The sequence below is a fragment of the Nipponia nippon genome, unplaced genomic scaffold (genome assembly GCF_047370975.1).
Source record: "Nipponia nippon isolate SJK-2023a ecotype South Korea unplaced genomic scaffold, ASM4737097v1 scaffold_35, whole genome shotgun sequence".
Classification (NCBI taxonomy): domain Eukaryota; kingdom Metazoa; phylum Chordata; class Aves; order Pelecaniformes; family Threskiornithidae; genus Nipponia; species Nipponia nippon.
The window spans coordinates 2,885,799-2,906,456 of record NW_028262353.1 but is presented as its reverse complement, the minus strand read 5'-3'; the positions used below and the strand labels follow the sequence as shown (position 1 = coordinate 2,906,456).

The 20,658-nt window shown below is 63.6% G+C and overlaps 2 protein-coding genes across 13 annotated transcripts; one reads left to right on the top strand and one right to left on the bottom strand.

Moving 5' to 3' along the window:
* Positions 1 to 15: 15 nt before the first annotated feature.
* On the top strand, positions 16 to 6,342 carry LETMD1 (LETM1 domain containing 1). 2 transcript variants are annotated; one of them, XM_087771539.1, is made up of 9 exons: positions 16 to 180; positions 756 to 907; positions 1,063 to 1,178; positions 1,430 to 1,512; positions 3,401 to 3,587; positions 3,704 to 3,805; positions 4,403 to 4,499; positions 4,827 to 4,923; positions 5,378 to 6,342. In XM_087771539.1, the coding sequence occupies exons 1-9, from the start codon at positions 62 to 64 to the stop codon at positions 5,712 to 5,714; spliced, it is 1,290 nt and encodes a 429-aa protein (XP_087627665.1). In that variant the 5' UTR covers positions 16 to 61; the 3' UTR covers positions 5,715 to 6,342. The 2 variants fall into 2 exon arrangements, with proteins under 2 accessions (XP_087627665.1, XP_087627664.1); XM_087771538.1 differs by having other exon boundaries at positions 23 to 180; positions 4,347 to 4,499; positions 5,378 to 5,588.
* A 286-nt stretch (positions 6,343 to 6,628) lies between these two features.
* CSRNP2 (cysteine and serine rich nuclear protein 2) lies at positions 6,629 to 20,658 on the bottom strand. Of its 11 annotated transcripts, none has more exons than XM_087771531.1 (6): positions 20,535 to 20,630; positions 13,979 to 14,746; positions 12,257 to 12,512; positions 11,477 to 11,736; positions 9,966 to 10,262; positions 6,629 to 9,721 (listed from the first exon to the last, which is right to left on the bottom strand). In XM_087771531.1, the coding sequence occupies exons 2-6, from the start codon at positions 13,985 to 13,987 to the stop codon at positions 8,846 to 8,848; spliced, it is 1,698 nt and encodes a 565-aa protein (XP_087627657.1). In that variant the 5' UTR covers positions 13,988 to 14,746; positions 20,535 to 20,630; the 3' UTR covers positions 6,629 to 8,845. The 11 variants fall into 11 exon arrangements, with proteins under 11 accessions (XP_087627657.1, XP_087627653.1, XP_087627658.1 ...); XM_087771527.1 differs by lacking the exon at positions 20,535 to 20,630 and adding an exon at positions 16,967 to 18,074 and having other exon boundaries at positions 13,979 to 16,099; XM_087771532.1 differs by lacking the exon at positions 20,535 to 20,630 and adding an exon at positions 16,967 to 18,074 and having other exon boundaries at positions 13,982 to 16,099.

Genomic DNA, 20,658 nt, shown 5'->3' with positions numbered 1-20,658 from the left:
CGCGCTCTCTCACCCCCTCCCTGTGACCTTCGCCCTTTGGCCTCGGCGCTGCCCCGCCAAGATGGCGCTGTCCAGGGCCGGCTGCCGCCGGGCGCTCTGGTGCCTCGGCCCCGGGCCTGGCCCCGGCCTCAGCCGCGCCCGGGGGCCGCTGGAGCCGCGCCCCGCCCGGGGAGCCCCGAGGTGAGCGGGGACCGATCCGCCCCCGCCGGTGCCAGCGATCGCCCCCGGCCGCCACAGCCCCGACCCCCCCAAACACCGGCAACAGCCCCCGCCCCCCGTTACCGGCCTTGTCCCCCCCCCGGTATCGGACTTGTCCCCCCCCGCGGTGTCCCCCCTGGTGCCCCCGCAGCCCCCGGTGCCCCCCGATCCCGCCCCCCTCCCCGTTACTTACCGTGGTGTTGTCCCCCCCATTACCGCCCCCGTCGTCCCACCGTGACCCTCCAGCGCCCAGCACGGCCCCCCCAGGCACCGGGGGAGCCCCCAAACCCCCCCGCGCCCCGCTTCTGATCCCCCCTCCCCCCGCGCTGTCCCCCAGCCCTGCCCCCGACCTTGAACCTGGCTGCCTGGGGCCGGGGGGGCCGTGCTGGGCACTGGAGGGGCTCCCAGCGCCCCGTCCCCTCTCTGGGGGCTTCCAGAGCCCCCCCAGCCCAGCGCCCCCCTCCCTCCAGGCCAACCCCCACTTCCCTCAGAGCCTTTTCCCCAAAACACGGACAAAAATAACGAGGAGGGGGGCGTGGGGGGGTGTTTCGCTGCAGGTCGCCCGGGTTCTGCCTCTCCACGAAAGCCGGTTCCAGGTCCGTCCTCGCCGCCCTGGCGTCGAAAGTGAAGCGCATCAACGGGAGGTACGAGAGGTTTCTGGAAAGGACCTTCCCCCGTTTCTACGTGCTGTATGCCACTTTCACGAAAGGTAGGTTCCAGGGAGGAGGGGATTTTTCCGCTTCTCTGAGGAAAACGGAGGCAGCTGGAAACACGCTGCCTGTTCCCCTCCCGGGGCTAAAAACCGCATCGGCGGAGGTGTTTGCCAGGGAATCGGGGACCTGAAGGCGCTCTCTGTTTCGGCAGGAATCCAAGCGCTCTTCCTGGAAGTAAAAGAAATAAGAAAAATCAAATCTAAAATGTCCCATCAGAGACTGAGCGTTCAGCAGCTTCCCTACCGGGAGATGGAGAGGCTGCGGCAGGTACGGCGCCGCGCTCGGGACGTGTTTCGGTGCCGTGGCGCCCGGGGACGCTTCCTCTCTGCAAAAAGGGGCTTGAGTTCATGTGCAGGGCTTTGGCGGAGGCTCGGAGAGGCCGACTCCTCCGGGTGAGGCGCGTTCCCTGCCTAAAAACAGGGTTTGGAAGCTGTGGCCGGAGCCGGGGCTGTTAATTTTGCGGGAATTTCACCAGTTTGGCATCAGATCCTGATTCTCTCTTCTCATTTTGGAGGCAGTTTCGCAGGGACGTGATCAAGGCCATTCCCATCGGAGTTATCGCCATCCCGCCCTTCGCCAACTTCTTGGTCATCGTCCTGATGTGAGTACCGGCGTCGCGGTGGCCGCCAGGGCTCGGCCACAGCCCCGATCTTTGGGCTCCTTGATGCCGATAGCTTAAATTTCATGGATTTGGGTTTTTTTTAGAGTTATAAATCCAGCCAGACGCTCTCCCTTCCTCCCTCCACCTCTCGCTGTAATAAAAAGTTACCCGTAGCCTGTCGAGCCCCGCGATTATTTCGCAATACCGGCTCCTGCGTGCCAGCAACCCGCCCGGCTCCCTGCTTCTAACGCGGAGAAATAATCCCCGGCATGCAGGGAACAGCCCTCCGCGTGCTTGGCCGGAGAAACCTCCTTGCACAATTCCCTCCCAGCTGTCTCCGTAGTGCTTCGTACGTCCCTCTCCCTGCCAGCTGTCCTGCTGCCGGAGCTAAATCTGGGCTAAATCCCTGGATTTTTCAATTCTGCTCCCTGGCTTTCCTGTTCTGCGGGTGGGTGAGGGCCCCGCTGCATAAAATGGCGCAGGGTGGGGATCTCTGTGTCGCGTCGAGATCTCTATGTTGTGTTGAGCCTTGGCTGCAGCAGAGAGGCTCCGACCGGGCACGGCAGCGATCCGATTGCCTGGAGCGCTCCTTCCTGAGCCCGCCACGGCCTTTGGAGGAGCAAATCTTCTCTGACAAGGTGACCTGCTTAGTGGAGGAGGGAAAGGCTGTGGTTGTTGTTTACCTTCTCAGATCTGATTGATTCATTCGTGACACCGTTTCCCACAGCATTCCGCTGGAGAAACCGGCTGCTCACGGCTTGGACAGGCGTGCGCTTCGCTGGGTTAAAAACCGGCTGGACGGCCAGGCCCAAAGATGGTGGTGAACGGGGTTAAATCCTGCTGGTGGACAGGCACCGGTGGTGTCCCCAGGGCTCCGTACTGGGACCAGTCCCGTTTCACGTCGTTACCAACGATAAAGGGGATCCGGGCACCCCGGGTCGCTGGGCCCGGGTTTAACAAGGCTCAGGGCCGGGTCCTGCACTCGGGGCACAACAACCCCAGGCAGCGCCGCAGGCGCGGGGAAGAGCGGCGGCGAAACAGAAACGGCCCCGGGGGGGTGGTGGAGAGCGGGTGGGTGGGAGCCAGCAGGGTGCCCGGGTGGCCAAGAGGGCCAGCGGCATCCTGGCTTGTATCAGGACCAGTGTGGCCAGGAGGAGCAGGGCAGGGATCGTCCCCCTGTGCTGGGCACTGGCGAGGCCGCCCCTCGAATCCCGCGCTCGGTGCTGGGCCCCCGGCCACAAGAAGGACACGGAGGGGCTGGAGCGTGGCCAGGGCAGGGCAGCGAGGCTGGGGCAGGGGCTGGAGCCCGAGGGTGGTGAGGGGCGGCTGGGGGAGCTGGGGGTGCTCGGCCTGGAGAGGAGGAGGCTGAGGGGAGCCCTCATCGCTCCCCCAACACCCGAAAGGAGGCCGGAGCCAGGCGGGGTCGGGCTCCTCTCCCCAGGAACAAGCGCTGGGACGAGAGGGAAGGGCCTGGAGCTGCGCCAGGGCAGGTTTGGGTTGGGTACGGGGAGAAATCTCCTCCCCCAAAGGGCTGTCAGGCCCTGGCCCAGGCTGCCCGGGGCAGGGGCTGCGTCCCCATCCCTGGGGGGATTTCAAAGCCGGGGAGATGTGGTGCTTGGGGACATGGTTTAGTGGTGGCCTTGCCAGCGCTGGGTTAGCGGTTGGACTCGATGATCTAAGCATCTTTTCCAACCCAAGCGATTCCATGATTCTGTGATTCCCGACCTCGCCCCTTTGGAGGAGCAAATGTCCGCAGCTCCTAGGGGCAAGATGAGCTGTGCCGGCACAGGACGTTGCTTGCGCCTCTTTCCAGCAGCACGAAATCCGACTGCCCTGGCTCATGCCTGCGGTTTTCCTCCCTGAATCCCTGTCTCTTCTTCTCTCCAAGGTATTTCTTCCCACGCCAGCTCTTGATCCGCTACTTCTGGACCCCCAGCCAGCAAGTTGAGTTCCTGGATGCCTATGATGCCATCCGGAGGGACTCGTATCCGGATGTGGTGGAGAGTTTAGCCCTGGCAGCGCGTTCCCTGCCTGAGCCGCAGCTGCAAAAACGCCTGCAGGAGCTCTGCGCCGAGGTACGTCAACACCGCGGCCGGTATCGCCCATCCAGCCTGTGCCGCCGCCTCGGCTCTGCCTGGTGGCCGTGGACGCCCGTGGGAGGTGTCAGCAACACACGCCGCCGCTCTTTCAGGTACAGCGAGGTTCCCAGCCGCGCGTGGCTGAGCTCTATGCTGTGAGAAGTTTGTTTTCGGGATCTCCGCTGGGTCTGAACAAGCTCCAGGTGTCTCATGTGGTGAGTGCCGCTTTTCTCCTGCTGGCAGCTCAGAGCTGGCTCTTACCGAAGAGCGCCGAGGGGCTAATCCACTCAGTCGTGCCCCAAACAGAGCGTTGTGCCCTAAAACCAGACCCCTTCCACCCCAAACCATTCCGTGATTCCATGAAAACAGCCCCAGCACGAGGCTGTTTGTCTGTCCTTGCTGTAGGTCCCTGGCTCGGTGGGACCATCGGCCACATTGGAGCCGTCCCACGCACCCGAGCTCGCCCTGGCCACCGCATCCAGCGCAGGACAGCGCTCCCGTCTCTGAACACCCGCTCCCTGCTCCGCTCGCCGAGCTGGGCAGCCGAGCTGGGCTTAATGGGAGCCGCTGGGGGCTGCTCAGGCTTTCAGCGTGGGCAGGACAATTAGCCAGATAATTAGAGAGGAACAAAATATGGGGCCTGACTGGAATGGGAGAGGCTTTATCTGATTTAGGTTGTGCCTGAATGGGTCGGACACCATTTTTGGAGGGGTCGGATGCCCTCAGCGGTGACCCTGCCCTTGTTTTCCCTCTCAGAGAGCCCTAAGCCGGGTCCTGTTTCTCACCCCCCACTTGCCGGCCTTTTTCCTGAGGCATCGCCTGCGGAGCCACGTCTTGGAGATCCGGCACCTGGACCGCGCCATGCTGCGCCTGGGCTTGGGCCAGCTCTCCGAGGAGGAGCTGAAAGCGGTGAGGACGCCTGCTCCAGCCCCGCGCCGGCTGCTTTACCCTGGGGTTGCCTCGTCCCGGCCCTCCCCATCGTTAGCAGAGCTGCGTGGGGGCACAGCCCGTTCCTCCAGAGCCACCGCGAGGCGAATTACGGCCGCTCTCCTCCGGGACGGCGTTTTCTAAGCCCATTTTCCGTGCCGGGACAACGCTGGGGCACCACGGGGCACGATTCACCATTGCTCATCCCCGCTTCACGCCGCGGAAGGATCACGGCGCGGTCCCCGGCGTTTGGTGTGACCCGGTGTGCCTGAACATCTCCGCATCTTTTTCCTCTCCCCTGCTCCGCAGGCTTGTTACCTCCGGGGCCTGAACTCCACTCATCTCGGCATGTCCGAGTGCAGAGCGTGGCTGGAGCAGTGGCTGGGGCTCTCCTGCAAGCTGCAAGGTAACGGCGGCCGAGGGGCAGCTCCTGCCTGGTGGGGCAGGGGGGACCTGGGAGCCTCTCGAGTTTCTCTGGGCCCAGGGAGCGTCAGCTCCGGGGGAAATTTGGGGTAAACGGTGGCTTTGTCCCCCTCTGGGCTGCCCCATGGATCCCCCGGGGCCTCGTCCCTGAGAGGAGGACGCGGCAGAGCGCGCCGGCTCTCTCCAGGGACGTGCCCGGGTGTCCCTGTCCCGCAGAGACCTCGTGGTGGCCGATTCGAGCCCCGCAGCAGCGCCGGGGGAAGCAAAACAGGAGCGGGAGGGAAATGGGAGACTCAGAGGAGAGCAAAAATCCCCCGGAGAGAGGGGCCGGGGAGCGCCGCAGCTTCTGGTGCCGCACCGGCAGCTCGGGATGAGGGCGTTTGGAGTGGTTGGGCCGCGGCAGCGCCGCTCTGACCCCGCTCTCATATTTTTTTCAGCTTCCGAAGCTTCGCTCCTGGCGAACAGCATGGTCTTGCTGTCCCTCAACTACGTCAGGGCCAAGGAGTGACAGCCGAGCCGCCGGCTGCGCACCCTCACCCCTGGCATCGCGCGCTGACTTGGCGATTCCCAGGCTGGCGCCGCAAAAACCACCCCAAAACCCCCGCGCCTTTCGGTGGTGTGAAACCACAGCCCGGAGCCGCGAGAGGGGCCCCGATGCTGTCGCGGGGGGCGACGACGCGATTCCCTCCCTCCTGCGCTGGAGGTTTGTGCTGGCGCCGGTTCTTCTCTTCCCCTTTGTGCCGTCGGAGCGGGCTGGCAAGGCCGCGGGGCTGAGCCCCGTCCCTGCCTTCCCTCCATCAGCGTCCGGGGAAGGCGGCTTCGCTGTCACGGCTCTTAAACTGCGTCACTTTACCGGCGGGAGCGGAGAGCGAGCGTCTCCGCTGCCTGTGGACACTTCCCTTAGCGTCTTGTAGTGGCGAGCTCCGTTCAGCTTGGGTTTTGCTGCTCTGTGCCTCGTGCGGAGAGTTTCACTTAGTTTCTTTACTCCACTGAGCAGTCTTAAATATAAAAATCTCCCTGAGAGGTTAAGAAAAGATCCCAAATCCGCACGCGACCTTAGCGGGAGCCTCGGGGGGGCTTCCCCGTGCTTTTGTTCGGCTGCGGCTGCCTCCCGATCTCGGCCCCTGGTTGATGGAGGGAGGAGGCCGGGGCTGGAAACGCCGCTGCCGACCCAAGCGGGGTTAGGAAGGCAGCGCCGCGCCGGTTCCTCGAGTTCTGCCTAACGGGATCTTAGCCCTGCGCTTTCTGCCCGGCAGCGGCGGGGGCTCGAGTGGCAGCTCCCCGCTGCGTTACGGGGTTCGAACCCACCGTGTCTCACCTCGTCCCGTCGCTGCATGAGAAACGTCCGGCTGTCGAGTGAATTCAAACCAACTTGAAGTGTTTTATTAAAGACAAAAGCAAGCCAGCGGCTCCAGCGTCTCTCTGGAGGCCCCTACCTCCCTCCCGCGCCGCAAAATACCCCCTGTCCCCCCTGCGCCGGCGGCCGGGGCACGCCAACACCTGGAAAACTGCCGCCTTTAAGCAGTATTTGGGTGCGCCAGGCCGGCTCCGTGCTCCTCCCTCACCTCTGGAAGAAGAAAACCCTTCCCCCCCCCCCCGCCCTCCCTATTTTTGCAGGAATCTGAGCCCCCTGCCAAGAGGAATTCCCGGCGGTGGGTTCGACCCCCTTGCAAATGCAACTCGCCATGCAAGTTTGAGCATTTCTTTTATTTTTACACTTAAATATTCTCTTTAAATACAGCATTATCACCATGAAAAGAACAGAAAAGGCCGGGAGGGGGAAAAAAAAAAAAATATGCGGAGGACAAGCTTTGGATTCACACTGGAAAATTAAAAATAAAAAAGCCACCTGTAGGCAGTGTGAGACGGGGAGGTTGAGGAGGCGCAGAGTCACTGTTTAAACAGGCCGAGGAGCCGGCGGCCGCCCGGAGCGCAGCCGTGCCACGGCCCCCGCCGCAGCTCGGTAGCACCGGAGAGGAGCTGGGCTGGTTGGTTTCTTACACGGCGACGAATCGAGCAGGAGCCAGCGCGGGACCAGCGTTAGTGTCGGTGAGTAGGTTTAAACCGAACCAAAGGAAAAAGAAGAATAATAAAAGGCAGAAATGCGCTTGCATTGCACTATTAACAGCATAGTTATCTTTGTAAAAATAGAATAAATCCTATTAGTTCTTTGCTTAGTGTGAAAGCACCCATCCTAACCAGCGTCTTAGGATTCATTCTGTTGTGGAGCCTCCGGGCTCGCCTAACGAGTCGCCTAACGAGCCACAGCCCGGCCCAAGCGGGTCCTGTGGTGGCCAAAGGCCGGGATGCAAACGAAAAAGGGGGGAAAAAAAAAACCAAGACTTTAACCCATTCGAGTGTCACCGTTTGCTCCATTTTTGCAGCTCGGAGTTGCTCTGTTCCGCGCGGGAGCTGGAAAAAAGAAAACCCCCCCACGGCCAAAGCGGTGCCGGCATGGTGGCAGCTCCCTGCTGGGAAGGGACGCAGGACGCCGGCGGCGAAGCGCCCGACGAAGGGTAAGGCTTGGCTCCTCCCGAATTTAGCCCTTGCGTGCCGGGTGGCGTGTGCCGAGCCCCCCGGGTTTGGCAACCAGCCCCTTCCCCTCCGCTCTGCCCCGGGAGAAGGGGACAGCGTCCCCGGGGGCTCGGTGCCGGGGGGCACGAGCCGCTCTGCCAGGCTAAGGCTCGGTTGGAACCGCTCAGCCGAGGCGGCGGGAGCAGCGAAGGGGCTTTCGACCCCTTTCGGCAGCGGGAGGCGACCCCAGGAGCACAAGAAAAGCCTTAAACTGCACCAAACCCCCCAAAATAATTAAAGCACTTCATCGGACGGTGGATTTTCCCTCCCAAAATTTCCCTGCTCTCCAGCCGGGACGTTTCCCTGGGGAGCAGCGTCCCCTGTGAGCAGCTCCGGGGTGGTTTTCCAAGGGGAAGGGAGGGCGGCAGCCGCGGGGCCGTATCGGCTCGCTTCTCTCCTTAAAAAAGATGGGATTTGCTCAGCCGGAGTCTGGTAAGCGATGGGGGACGGAGGGGAGATGCTTCCCCTCGGCCGGAGGGAAGGGGAGCTCGGAGCCGAGCCCCCCGCCCCGGTCCTGTCCCCCGGCCCTTCCATGGGGCCGCTTTCGGCAGGCGGCAAAGGGGGGGCCCCGGCCCGGCGCTGGGGGCGGCCGGGAGGGTGCAAAGTGCTTTTACCGCCCAGCCGGGGGACGCAGCCGGTCCTCGAGGCCGGTGTGGAGCATGGGGACAGACGGACGGACACGGTTCTCTGTCATGGCCGTGCCGTGGCCGCAAAGGGATTGAACTCTTCAACTCCAGGTGGTTAAACCCCCCCCCCCCCCCGATTTTCTAGGAGGGTTTGCGGGGCTGCAGTCTCGCCCCTCTTGTGCAATCGGAGCCTCCGCACTGGCTCCGGGTCCTTCCCGACCCATCCCGGCCCCTCGGGCCGGCTGCGGGGGCCGTAGGGAAGGGGCTGGAGCAGCACTCGGAGGCGCTGGGCTGTGACACAGCCCGGTAAACGTTCATTAAAGGGGAAAAAAAAAAAAAGGAAAAAAGGTCTTTTTTCGTTAAAAACCAAAGAGGGCAGAGGTCTCCCTGGAGGGTGGGGGCTGTGGGGGCGGGCAGGAGGACGGGAAGGAGCTGCCGTGGGAAGCAGGAGGCTCCAGGTGTCCCGGTGCGGGTGGCAACCGAGCGGCCGCCGGCATCGGCCAAGCCGCGAAAACCGTCTCTGCCGGGCAAGCGAAAGGCTCCTGGCACCGGGCGAGGGGCAGCCGTTCAAAATCCTCTGTACAAAGCAGCCCCCGCTCTCCCCCACCCCCCTCCCCGCAATTAAATAACCACCCGCGGCCGCTGCTGGTCCGTAAAATATTATTGTCAATAAATAAAGGAGCGCCGAGGGGGGGACAGGGCCGCTCACACGGGCAGGACGGGCCCTGGCGAGCGCTCCTCGGCGGAGGGCGGCTCGCGCACCCGCTCCAGGGCTTGCTCCGGTGGCCCGTGCGATGGGGAGCGCGGGCAGCGGGGAGCGGCGGCCGCTCGGCAGCCCTCGGAGGACGGCGCGGCCTCCGGGGACGAGGGAGGATTTTTGGAGGCTTCCCCCTTGCTCGCAGCGGCGGCGGCTCGGCTGCAAGTCACCACAGGGCCGGGGAGGACGCCGAGGTCCTTCTCGCCCGGGCAGGAGGACGGCGCCGGTGGCTCCGCCGGGCTGCTCTCGCCCTTGGCGCCCAGTGCCGGCCTCTGCTCCACCTGGTAGTAGACCACGGGCCCATCGTTCAAGTAGGGCTGGTCGCCCGCCGCCGAGGCCGCCTGCTCTGAGCCGTCGGCGAAGCAGAGGACGGAGGAGCCCGGAGGTAACTGGGCTTGGATGAGGATGGGGGCGGCGAGACCCGGGCACAAACCCTCCGGCACGGCCAGGGGCTCCTCCAGGATGCAAACGCCCAAGCTTTCCACACCAGAGCTGTTGCTGGAGTCTTCCTCAGCCTTCAGCCTCTCCAACTCCTCCGCCGTTTGCAGGTGCATGACGGCCGTCTCGTTCTCCGCCATGAACTCCTGGAAGTCCTGCGTTTCGGCTGGCTGCGGCCCCAGCCAGTCGCTGGCGGAGCCGTGAGCGGCAGCTGCCTCCTCCTCCGGCGCCGGTGGCCGCCCGCCCTGACGCTTGTTCTCCAGCTCCAGCTTCATGATGGTGTGGAGGTAGTGAGTCCGCACCCGGATGGGATTGAATTCGATCCGACCGGCCATGTTACCGCAGCCGTCCCGGGAGCAGCCGCAGGGGAAGGACATGCGATCCACCTGGCAGGGAGACGGAGACGTGGCAGCTCCAGGATCCCAGAGGATCCCTCCCCAGAGCCTAAAATCCATCCCGGCGCTGCCTGACCTCGGGAATTTGGTGCTGGGGGGAGTTTTTTCCCCTGTGAGGTGTCCCCAAAACAAGCTGGAGCTGCACCCTGGCCCCTCCAGGAACAGCCGGCACCCAAGGAGAGCGTGTCGGCACCAGGACCCGGTTTCACCGCCGGCATCTCCTTCCCCGACTCACCTGGCATTTAATCCCCGCCTGGCTGCAGGCGCAGGCCTCGGGGTCGCAGTAGAGGCGGCAGTCGCAGCCGCACTCCTCCCGGGACAGGCGGATGGCCCGCAGCTCCTGCTTCTCCTCGGCGTCGATGCGGTGAACGCCGGAGGCTCGCAGCAGAGCTCGGCGGCGTTTGGTGGGCAGCGGCTGCAGGAAGAAATAGTCATCCACCTCCACGTTCTCCACGTCGATGTCGTCGTCCGATACGTCCTCCAGCGTCAGGCCGTCCGCCTCCTCCGACTCCACCGTGCCGTTCTTGGTGAGCTGCGGGGCGGCGGGGCAGAGTCAGCGCCCACCCGGGGGGGGACGCCGAACCCCAGCCGTGAGGCAGGATGGAGGATGTCCGTCCGTCCGTCCGTCCGTCCGTCCATCCGGCTCCTGGTTCCCCTGCCGACCACCCCACCGCCTGGCTCAGAGCCTTCCCTTGCCCCCCAGCGCCGAGCAGGGCCTGGCACGGCGCCGAGCCCCGCACAGAGCCGTCCCTGTGCCATTCCCCCCCAGCCGCACCGCGGGCGCGCTCGCGGCAGTTTATAGGAGAAGGGAGGGGGGAAAAAATTAAATAATAACTGAATTCCGAGCAGAGAATCCCTTTTCCATCTTCCCTCCGCTACGGCGCCCTGCAAATAGTGAGATAAAAGGAGGTCGCTGCTGCTTAAAATCCCCGGGTCCCGGGAGAGCAGCGGTGGCAGCGGAGCATCCCCCAGCCCTCGTCCCTGGGGAAAACGAGGTTTCAAAGCACCGGAGGGGCCGGAGCCGGATCCTGCAACGCGCCGCCGCCTCCCTGCTCTGGTCCTTCAACCTCCCCACGCACTGAAAGACCCCCAAATGTTGGCGCTGAGGCCCGGGGGGGGGGTCCCCAGCCCCCTGAAAGCCAGCACACGTGGCGGCAGCGGATGGCGAGGTCCATGGCCTCCTGAGGAGCTGGTGGGAAAGCCTATGTGTAAAAAAAAAATTTAAAAAATAAAGAGGCGGCAGGCTGGGTGTGCGTCCCGTTGCCCGAAGCAGGCTGTCACGGCAGCGGGAGCCGGATCAGAGGCTCTGCGCTGCCCCACTGAGCAGAGCCCAGGCTCCGGGCACGGCCCGAGGGCACGGACCCGGCCCGGGATGGGGTGGAGAACCGGCAGAGCCGCCCCAGATCCCCACCTTCCCCTGACGCAGCCCAGCTGCCTCCTCCCAGACTGGAATTTCTACCGGCACAGACCTGGCGCGCTTTGGCCGACAGCTCTGAACCCAGCACAGGTTGATGCTGCCCGGCCGGCCCCGCGCGCAGGCACAGCATCGCCACAAAAAAGAGGTAAAAAAAAAGAAAAAGGAAGAGTTTATCAGCGTTAAACCCCCCCAGCCGATGTGAAATGGCAGCCTGGATCTGTCTCCTCCGACCTGGCTTATGGTCAAGCTCCACCAGAGCTCAGCGAGGTGTTCCCCGGCTGCGACATCACCCGGATTTCACCAGCGACACCCCGCTTCCCCGGCAATACCTTCATTTTCTTGGCGTGGAGTTTCTCTTCCTTGAGGTGCTCCCGTAGGATCTCCCGGTGATTCACCTCCTGCTCCTGGGCGAACTCGCAGAGCGTGTAGCGGCGGACGGAGTTGTGGCGTTGGGCCATGCCCAGGGAGCTGCCGCCCTGGCTGGGGACGCTGGTGAAGCCCTGGCGTCGGGCGAAGTAGTAGACGGTCACTTGGTCGAAGCGGACATTCTTCCTGCGAAGCTGCTTCTGCCGCTTCAGGATGGAGGTGGCTGCAGGGAGGGAAGGCGGAGAGGGGCTGTTAGGAGCAAAAAATCCCCGTGGGGGTCCCACGAAGGGCTCCCACCCCACTGGGAAGCGACTTCTCTGCTCCCAGGAGCAGGAGCTTGTGCTGCTGGCCCTGGCTTTGGGCGACGGCCGCGTCCGCACGGGCTGCGCTCTTCCCTCCGATGCCACCGAGACCAATCCCGTTATCCCCCACACCCCTACGCCACCATCGCCCCGTTCAGCCACCGAAACAGCTGAGTGGGGGCGAATGCCGGGAGCGGGATACAAAAGGTCCAAAATGGCCCTTGGGGAACCGCCTTGGGGCGTAATATTTGAAATTCCCCAGGGTCTGACGCAACCCGTCCCCGTGGACAGGCGAGCAGGTCGCTGCTCATCGCCCCAGCGCGGTGATCAGGGGTGAAGAGGGGAAGAGCGGAGCCAGCCCCGCGTCCAGGCGCCTGGTGCTCGATGGCAGAGGCGCTCGGAGGCCGGGAGCACGGACGGCGACCGTCCCCGCTCACTCACGTATGAAGCCGGTGGAGCTGGAGGGGTTGACGCTGTCGCAGCTATCGGCGCTGTCGCTGTTGGAGATTTCGTCGTCTGAGTTGGAGCCTGGCGAGCCCACGTCCGCATCCTCAAATTTCCTCTTGAGGCCGGCGCTCGCGATCGCATCCATTTGGCCGCGGTTCGCATGGAGAGCTGGCGGGTGGCAAGGGGGGGGCTCTTTGCCACCAGCTCTCCGGCGCCGGCCCCCGGAGCTGCCGGCGAGCTCACCGCGTCCCTGCGAAGGCAAGAAGCCATAACAGCATTTCGGATAAGCCAGCATCGCTCAGGATAACCAGGAAAGATTTCCCCGGCTCTTACGAGCAGCTCTCCCCATCCTTGCCCTCCCCAGCCCGGATAAAGCCTCCGATCCCAGACGCGCTGCCGCAGTTCTCCGAGGAGAGCCCGTCCTCCCCGCGTCTGGTCTGCGGGAGGGAGCTGCGTGCCGTTGTTTAATATTATTTAATGGCATCCTTCAATTTTGGGGCAGCCCCGGCGGGGTCAGGCGCTTGGGCAGGGCGACGGCTGCTCCCTTCCAACCGAAATCTGTTCTAACCCGATTCGGAACCAAATTCCCCCCAAGCAAAAGCAGACGCCGCTTTTATAAAGAAAGGAGCTCGCGCCGCGCGCTTCACCCGTGAAATAACCTTGGCCGGCGGCTCGGCACTCCTGCTAACCTCACAGCTTGGGACGCTCTCGGGACGCGCCGGGGGTTACCCGTCCATCGCCGATGCCGGATCGGCGGCTCCATCCCAGCCGTAGGGAGGGCAAAAGCCCTCCTAGCGTTTTGCTGGGAGAGTCTCCGGCATTTTCCTGCCCCCGCATTAATGCCTACGTGCTCCAAAAAGGCGGCTTGCCCACGGGAAGCTGGGAAATGCTCGGCTCCAGCTTGGGCGAGGAATTTTTGGGAGCCGACCCTCCCGTGGGAAGAGCAGTGAGCGTTGTTCCTAGTCCTCCCGATGCTTTCGGGTCATCGCAACACCGGCGGCTTTCGAAGCGAGCCCAGGGCACGTCCCCGTCCCCGTCCCCAGGGCCCGGCTGGAGCGGGAAGCCCCCCGGGAGCCCAGCACCCACCCGGTTGTGCCATCTCCTCTCCGCTTTGTGTTCCCTCCGCTCCAACCACCGTTCTCATGGCAACGGAACAACCGGCTTCGAAAAGAAGCATGTCAGCCAACGGCATCCCTGCGGCACCCCGGGATACGCGGCCTCGGGAGGGGATCGGAGGGTCTTCGGATGCGATTCGGGGGCCAACGGGCAGCGGGAGGCACTGCCCGCCCCCGGGTCAAGCTCAGGGATGAGCTCTGCATCGCCTCCGGCATCTTTAAAGCCAAAAAGGCAACGCCGGCGCCCATCTTCTCCCCCAAAAAGGATGCAGCGGTGCCGAAGCCGCAGCGGCACCGGGGCCGGGGGTGAAGCCCCCGAGCGGGGTGCGATTTCCCAGCCCACAGGTGCCACGGCTTGGGTTTAAATACGGCTTTTGGGGGTATTTTTTTGTAGGTAAAGCGCTTAATTCTGTTGCTAAAGGCGGGGGCAAAAGCAGCTGCTGAGCCAGCCTAAGCGCCAGCCCAAGGAAGGAGCTGATTTAATGCCACCGATCCCACGCACGATCCAAGGGGAAAAGCGGAGGCAGAAAACCCCTGCTCGAGCGTTGCTGCCCCACTGAGCCCAGCACCGCGTCCCCAGCCCCTCCCCTCCTTATTTTACCACCTCCATCGCCCCAAAACGGCCCCGTCTCCGTGTCCAGGGGGGTCCCCGGTCCCTGGCCGGGCTCCCGTGGGTGCTGCCTGCGTGGCCATGCTCGTCGCGGGGGCTCAGCCGGGGCTCGCTGGTGATCGGACCTGGCTGGGCTGCCGCCTTCGTTGGCCTCGGTTTAGGAAGGAGATAACGACCGAGGAGAGCCTCTGTGGTTCTTCCCCTTCCCTCCAAAGCAAATCTTCAAAATATCATCTCAAAACCCTCTCCCTCGGGCGCTTCCAGCGAGGAAAATCAGCGACGGCGCCCAGGTGGACACCCCCACCTGCGGCATCAAACTCCGGCTGGGGATGGAGCCCGGATCCTTCCCGGGATGGAGCCGTCGGGAGATGTTGCACTCGATGGTCTTAGGGGTCTTCTTCAACCTAAATGATTCTGTGGGTCCTATTCATTGCGTTTCTTAGAAAGGACCAACTCGCCGCGCTGGGGGAAAAGCAGCCAAGGGCGGCAAGGCGGGCACCCACCCCGGGGTGCTGCCGCGAGGGACGGCGGGGGCCGAGGACGCGGAGGCGGGAGCGGCGAGGAGCTTGGGGAGACGCCGCAGGGAAAATGAGCTGGAAAATGAAGTTTTCATCGCAGTTCTCCATGGTAGAAGCTCCCCTGCCCGCGCGGGCAGCCTCTTCTTCTTCCTCCTCCTCCTCCTCCTCCTCTTCCTCCTCCTCCATCGGCGCGGCGGCAGCTGCCCCCACGTGATGCAAAGGCCAAATTAATTCAAATTACCTGTTTTTTTGGAAAAAAAAAAAAACCAAAACAAACCACTTTTGAAAACAGGCGGGGCGCAGAGGCGAGCGCGGCGGCTCAGAAGCCCCCGGGACCCAGCCCCGAGCCGGGATGGGAGACCCTCGCCTTCGCGCTGGACTCTGCTCTGCAGCAGGGTGAGGATTTTTGGCCCCGAGGCCGAGGTTTGGCTTAAGCGAAGGTTTAAGGAGAAAGAGGGGAAAGAGCCGGCGTCCTCCCTACGGCAGGGCTGCTCATCCCGGCCTCATCCCGCAGGGAAAGGCCCTCCTCCTCCCTCACCTCCTGAACCAAATACACAGCCAGGGAAAAAAAACGATGCAATAAATCTATTAACGACGGTGGCAAGAGTCAGAGCGGGAGGGGGGGGAAATGAAAATAAACCGTTTGCAGGTTTTGTTCGGTTTTTAAATGGAGATAAAGCCCCGAGGAGGGGATTTGGGATGGGGAAAGAAAAAACTTGACTCAAAAGCTGCGAGGAAGGGGCCACGCGACCCCCGTTCCCCTCCTTTCCGCTATTAAACCACGCCAAAAGGAGCTCAAGTAAAAATATTCATTTTTTCCATGTCAGCCGTTGCTGGAATTGCCTTTGGGAGCGGGGAGAGGTTCAGGAGACAGAGCCGGGACTCGCGTGGTCGCGGACACAAAGAGTCGCCGGAGACAGAGCCGCTTCAGCCACGGGGCTCCAAGATCCGACCGGGAAAACCTGCCGGCTCGAAGCTCAGCCGAGGCCGATGAACGAGTAATTAACGCTGCCGTGCCGCCAGAAAAGCCATGCTCCTGGTTTGCTGCTTCCCAGATTTCGGGAGAGGAGGAAGGGCGGGAACGTCTCTGGGCGAGGGATGCTCCGTGGTCCCCGAAGCTCGTTTGCCGATGGATCCGCCGCCCTCGGTCCGGGTCCTGCCAACGAGTTTCGTTTCGCCTCCCGCGACTCCGGCATCGCCTCCGATGATCCTCCATCCGCGTCGGACGCGCTGCCGGGCTGCTCCTCCATCGCAGCTTGTCCAGGCGGAGACCGAAACGGCAATTCTGGAGCGATGAGCGCTTTTATTTCCAGATATTCAGAGTAATTAGGAATTAGGAATTACCAGGCCGGACCCTCGGAGCATCCTGCAGATTTGGTGATCCTCTGGATTTTGTGATGGCTCCCAAAAATCCCGCATGGATCAAGGGCTCCAGGACCGAGTAACGTGGGAGATGCTCCGGATTTCCTCCTCGGATTGACTCCCCTCTACAACCTGCTTTAATCGCATCCCTCCAGCATCGATTTTTGGGGGGAGGCCGGTTTCAGTAAGCTTCCTGTCAAAAGCAAGAGCCAAGAGCGGATCCTGACAAAGCCTCCCGGGGTTTCGAGGTATCAGAGGTGTCAAATACGGGGACGCGGGATTATTTCAGCAGCCGGATGAGGAGAAGGTGGCAATGATATGCAAGAAAGAAGAAAATAAATATATATATATATATATACACAGGGAGAGAGCCCCGGGCTAAGCAGCAGCTGGGCATCGGAGAAGCATCCCAACCCCGTCCTGCTTGATAGCGGGCGTATTTAAGACTGGATCACGGCACGCAGGATAAAACCAGAAAAAATATAATCGAGGAATAACCGAAGGAGCCCATTTTATTCCGTTGCAGCGCTCGGCGTCTCCCGGGAAGGCGACGCTGGAGCGCGAAGGCAGAGCCGGCGGCTGGAAGGAGCCAGGCTGCGATTTCGTATCCCCCCCCGCCGCCCCCCGCGATACGGACGGCTCGCGGCAGCGATTTCAAGAGGAAAACGTCTCACCTCCGGCTGAAACCCACCCAAAAAGGGGCTTCCCCTCCGGCGCTCGCCCCCCAGCTCGGCTCTCTCCCTCGTTACCAATTATGCAGCAGGATTAGCAGGGCTGGCGATGACACGGCAGCATCGCTGCAGAGCATCACGCCGTGACGCTGGGGCGGGGGGGGAGCACGCCGAGGCGCCGAGCACCCCCCGCTCGCCGCCGGCCCCGAAAGCGGCCACAGCCCCGTAGCTTTGCGGTCGTGCAGAATAAAACAGCCCTCGGCGCTCCCCAGTAAGCAGAAAACCAGCTCCCACCATCACCCCGAAGCCCCCCGCCCCCCCGGGTCGTACGGCAAAGCGTTTATCGCCGAGGGGGAGCAAGAAGAAACCCACGGGGAACCTGAGCCCTCGCCCCGCGCTTCCTCCGAAGAGCAAAGAAAGCAGCTCACCTCCTCAGGGATGGCCGACGGGACGGGGAGCCCCCGCGGCACCCCCGGGGTGGCGGAAGGGCTTCGGTTCAGGTTTGGCACCGCTTGGGAAGGGTCCGGCACCGCTTGGGAAGGGTCCGGCACCGCTTGGGAAGGGGGCGGCACGCTCGAGCACGTGGCCGGACACAGTGGAGCACGTAAACCCCCCTCCGAGGGGAAAAAAATTAAGCTCACGCTCAATAATCACTGCAGAATTAAACCAGGAGCCGGCAAAAACGGTCGGGTCCGGGGGCACCTCCACCCGCTCGGCGCCGGTGTGGAGCGCGCCGCTCCCTGCCCGCGGCCCCTCAAATCCAGGCGTGATCCCGGGGCAGGAATTAGGGCAGAAGCTCGTATCGACGAGCCCAGGAACAAGATTAAATAATTTCCACCCCGCCGGGACGGTCGGGACGGCCGCTCGGCCACCGTGAGGAGTTCAACAGTTCGGCTCGTTTACAAATTAGCCGTCGGAGGCTTTCCCAAAGGATTCGGCCGTTGGCCTCTGCAGCCAGAAGGTTGATGGATTCGCTGGGCTGCGTTTCAGGGACGCTGCGGCCGGTCGGCACGCCGGAGATCCGAGTTCAGCCTGGGTCGGTCCTTACACCGCCAGCGCGTCAGCGAGCGACCGGCGTTGGGTTTTTAAGACAAACGGCAGAAGATTTGGTTTCCTCTTCTACGCTGCCGCTAACGAAGGCGGCTAACGAGCAAATCTAGGCTACAGCTCCCACGGCTCGAGCACTGCCGGCGCCGGAGCCTGCGCTTACGCAACCAGCGCGACGATGGGTAGCGATGGGCGCGGGTTGTCCCAGAGCCCCGAATCGGCGCCGCGCGCGGGCTGGAGGGGGGCAGACCCTCCCCCGCCGCTGCCCGACCTCCTGGGGAGGGGCGGGTGGGTGCGACAGAAGGGGCCGGTCCCCGAAAAACCCCACTCGGTTCCTTTGCCCGTCACCAGGAGGGAGTCAGAAAGGGGGGTCCGCCCCACGTGGCGCGGGGTGGCTGCGCAGAACACCTGGATCAGAGACCCTGAAGGCGAGGGAGACCCTGAAGGCGAGGGTGAGGGAGACCTTGGAGGCGAGGGCATGGGAGACCCTGAAGGTGAGGGAGACCCTGAAGGTCAGGGTGAGGGAGACCTTGGAGGTGAGGGTGAGGGAGGCCCTGAAGGCAAGGGAGACCCTGAAGGCAAGGGTGAGGGAGACCTCGAAGGCGAGGGAGACCTTGGAGGTGAGGGCATGGGAGACCCTGAAGGTCAGGGTAAGGGAGACCTTGGAGGTGAGGGTGAGGGAGACTCTGAAGGCGAGGCAGACCCTGAAGGTCAGGGTGAGGGAGACCTTGGAAGTGAGGGAGACCTTGGAAGCGAGGGTGAGGGAGACCTTGAAGGTGAAGGCAAGGGAGACCTCGAAGGTAAGGGAGACCTTGAAGGTGAGGGTGAGGGAGACCTCGAAGGCGAAGCCAAGGGAGACTCTGAAGGTGAGGGAGACCTCAAAGGTGAGGGCAAGGGAGACCCTGCAGGCAAAAGCAAGGGAGACCTTGGAGGTGAGGGAGACCTTGGAGGTGAGGGAGACCTTGGAGGCGAAGCCAAGGGAGGCTCTGAAGGTGAAGGAGACCTCAAAGCAAGGCCAAGGGAGACCTCAAAGAATGAGGGCAATGGAGACCCCGAAGGTGAGGGAGACCCCGAAGGCGAGGGTGAGGGAGACCCCGAAGGCGAGGGTGAGGGCAGTAGAAGGTCGCTGTGGTCGTCCTACTGGCCCAGCTCCTCCCGAGGGCGAGCGTGGGGTTGCCGAGCTGAACCCTCGGCTCCCGGCTGCCCTTCTCACCCAGGTGAGGGCGGCAAGGCCTCAGGCGCCGGCTGACGCGTGGCTCCCGGGCCCCCTCCGGACAGTGGCCAGGGCCGGCTGGGGGCAGCTGGTCCCGGCCACGAGGAGACCACGCAGCGCCCGAGCTCGTGGGCCTGCAGAGCGCCCGGGTGGGCTCCGCTCCCGCCCAGACCCGGGGCCGCGGGGGCACCGTCCCCGCCGCGGCCGGGGGGTCCCAGCGCCAGGGGGGCTTGCCCCGGCCCTCCCCCGCGGCTCCTCCTCCGGCCCAGCTCCCGCCGGCTCCTCCCCACCCCCCCCGGCTTCGCGGGGACCCCCGCAACGGCCCCCCACATCCCCTATAGGTGCCGAGAGGATGAAGCAGCTATGAGGGCCCCCCACGTCCTCCATAGGGACCCTCAGCCCCCCAGATCCCTCACAGCCCCCCCCACCTCCCCTATACGCGCCCCCACATAAGGGCGTCCCATGCCCCTACAGACCCCAAAACACGGGAGAGGGCAGAGCCTCAGCGGCAAAGGCCCCCCTACGTCCTCCATAGGGCTCCAGTAAGGGCCCCTATATTCCCGCAGCTCTAAGGGTCCCCCACAGCCTCTATAGGTCCTCCAGCCCTTATAGGCCCCTGCATCTGCTATAAGCCTGCAGCTGTAAGGGTCCCCCGTATCCCCTATAGGTCCTCCAGCTGGAAGGGGGGCCCACACCCCCTATAGGCCCCTACATCCTCTATAGTCCCCCCTCCCCCCAGCCAGAAAATGCCCACGCATGCCCTATAGCCTCCCCTGCTATAAGGACCCCCCACATCCTCTATAGCCCCCACCAGCTGGAAAAGGCCCTCACGCCCCTATAGGCATCCCACATGCCCTACAGGCCCCCCAGCTAGAAAAGACTCCCCCCATCCCCTATAGGGCCCTGCATCCTTTATAGGTCCCCCAGCTGGAAAAGACCCCCCATTCCCTATAGGCCCCCCAGCTGTAAGGCCCCCACATGCCCTATAGGCCCCTGCATCCTCTATAGGCCCCCCAGCTAGAAAAGGCCCCCATATCCCCTATAGGCCCCCTAGCTAGAAAAGCCCCCCATCCCCTATAGACCTCTCCAGCTGTAAAGCACTCCCATCCTCTATACGCCCCTCAGCTGGAAAAGGCCCCCCCTCCCTTATATGCCCCCCAGCTGTAAGCCCCGCTCATCCCCTACAGGCCCCTGCATCCTCTATAGGCACCCTAGCTAGAAAAGGCCCCCCATCCCCTATAGGCCCCCCCATCCCTTATATGCCCCCCCCAGCTGTAAGGGCCCCCCCATCCCCTACAGGGCCCTCCATCCCTTATAGCTCCCCCAGCTGTAAGGGTCCCCCATCCCCTATAGGCCCCTGCATCCTCTAGAGGCCCCCCAGGTGGAAAATGTCCCCCCATCCCCTATAGCTCTCCCAGCTGCAAGCGCCCCCCATCCCCTATAGGTTCTCCATCCCCTATAGCTCCACCCAATCCCCTATAGGCCCCCCATCTCCTATAGCTCCCCCCTCATCCCCTATAGGCCTCCCATCTCCTATAGCTCCCCCATCCCCTATAGCTCCCCCAGCTGTAAGCCCCCCCATCCCCTATAGGTTCTCCATCCCCTATAGCCCCCCATCCCCTATAGCTCCCCCTCATCCCCTACAGGCCCCCCATCCCCCATAGCCCCCCCAATCCCTTATAGCTCCCCCACCCCCTATAGCTCTCCCCCATCCCCTATAGCCCCCCCCCACTCACCGGTGCCCCCGGGCGGGGCGGGGCCGGGCGGGGCGGGGGCGGCTCCCGGGGGGCGCCTGGGCGCGCGCTGGGGCTGGGGCCGCGCGGACCCGCCCCGCCGCCGCTCGCCGACAACAATGGGGCC

Excerpts from the sequence above, each read along its gene's own strand:
- LETMD1 (XM_087771539.1), top strand. The coding sequence starts at position 62 with ATGGCGCTGTCCAGGGCCGGCTGCCGCCGGGCGCTCTGGTGCCTCGGC. Across the intron at positions 4,500-4,826 it reads CCGAGGAGGAGCTGAAAGCG|GCTTGTTACCTCCGGGGCCT; the intron begins GTGAGGACGCCT and ends CCTGCTCCGCAG. Across the intron at positions 4,924-5,377 it reads GCTCTCCTGCAAGCTGCAAG|CTTCCGAAGCTTCGCTCCTG; the intron begins GTAACGGCGGCC and ends TATTTTTTTCAG.
- CSRNP2 (XM_009472428.2), bottom strand. The coding sequence starts at position 12,557 with ATGCTGGCTTATCCGAAATGCTGTTATGGCTTCTTGCCTTCGCAGGGA. Across the intron at positions 11,737-12,256 it reads CAGCTCCACCGGCTTCATAC|CCACCTCCATCCTGAAGCGG; the intron begins GTGAGTGAGCGG and ends CCCTCCCTGCAG. Across the intron at positions 9,722-9,965 it reads AGGCGGGGATTAAATGCCAG|GTGGATCGCATGTCCTTCCC; the intron begins GTGAGTCGGGGA and ends TCTCCCTGCCAG.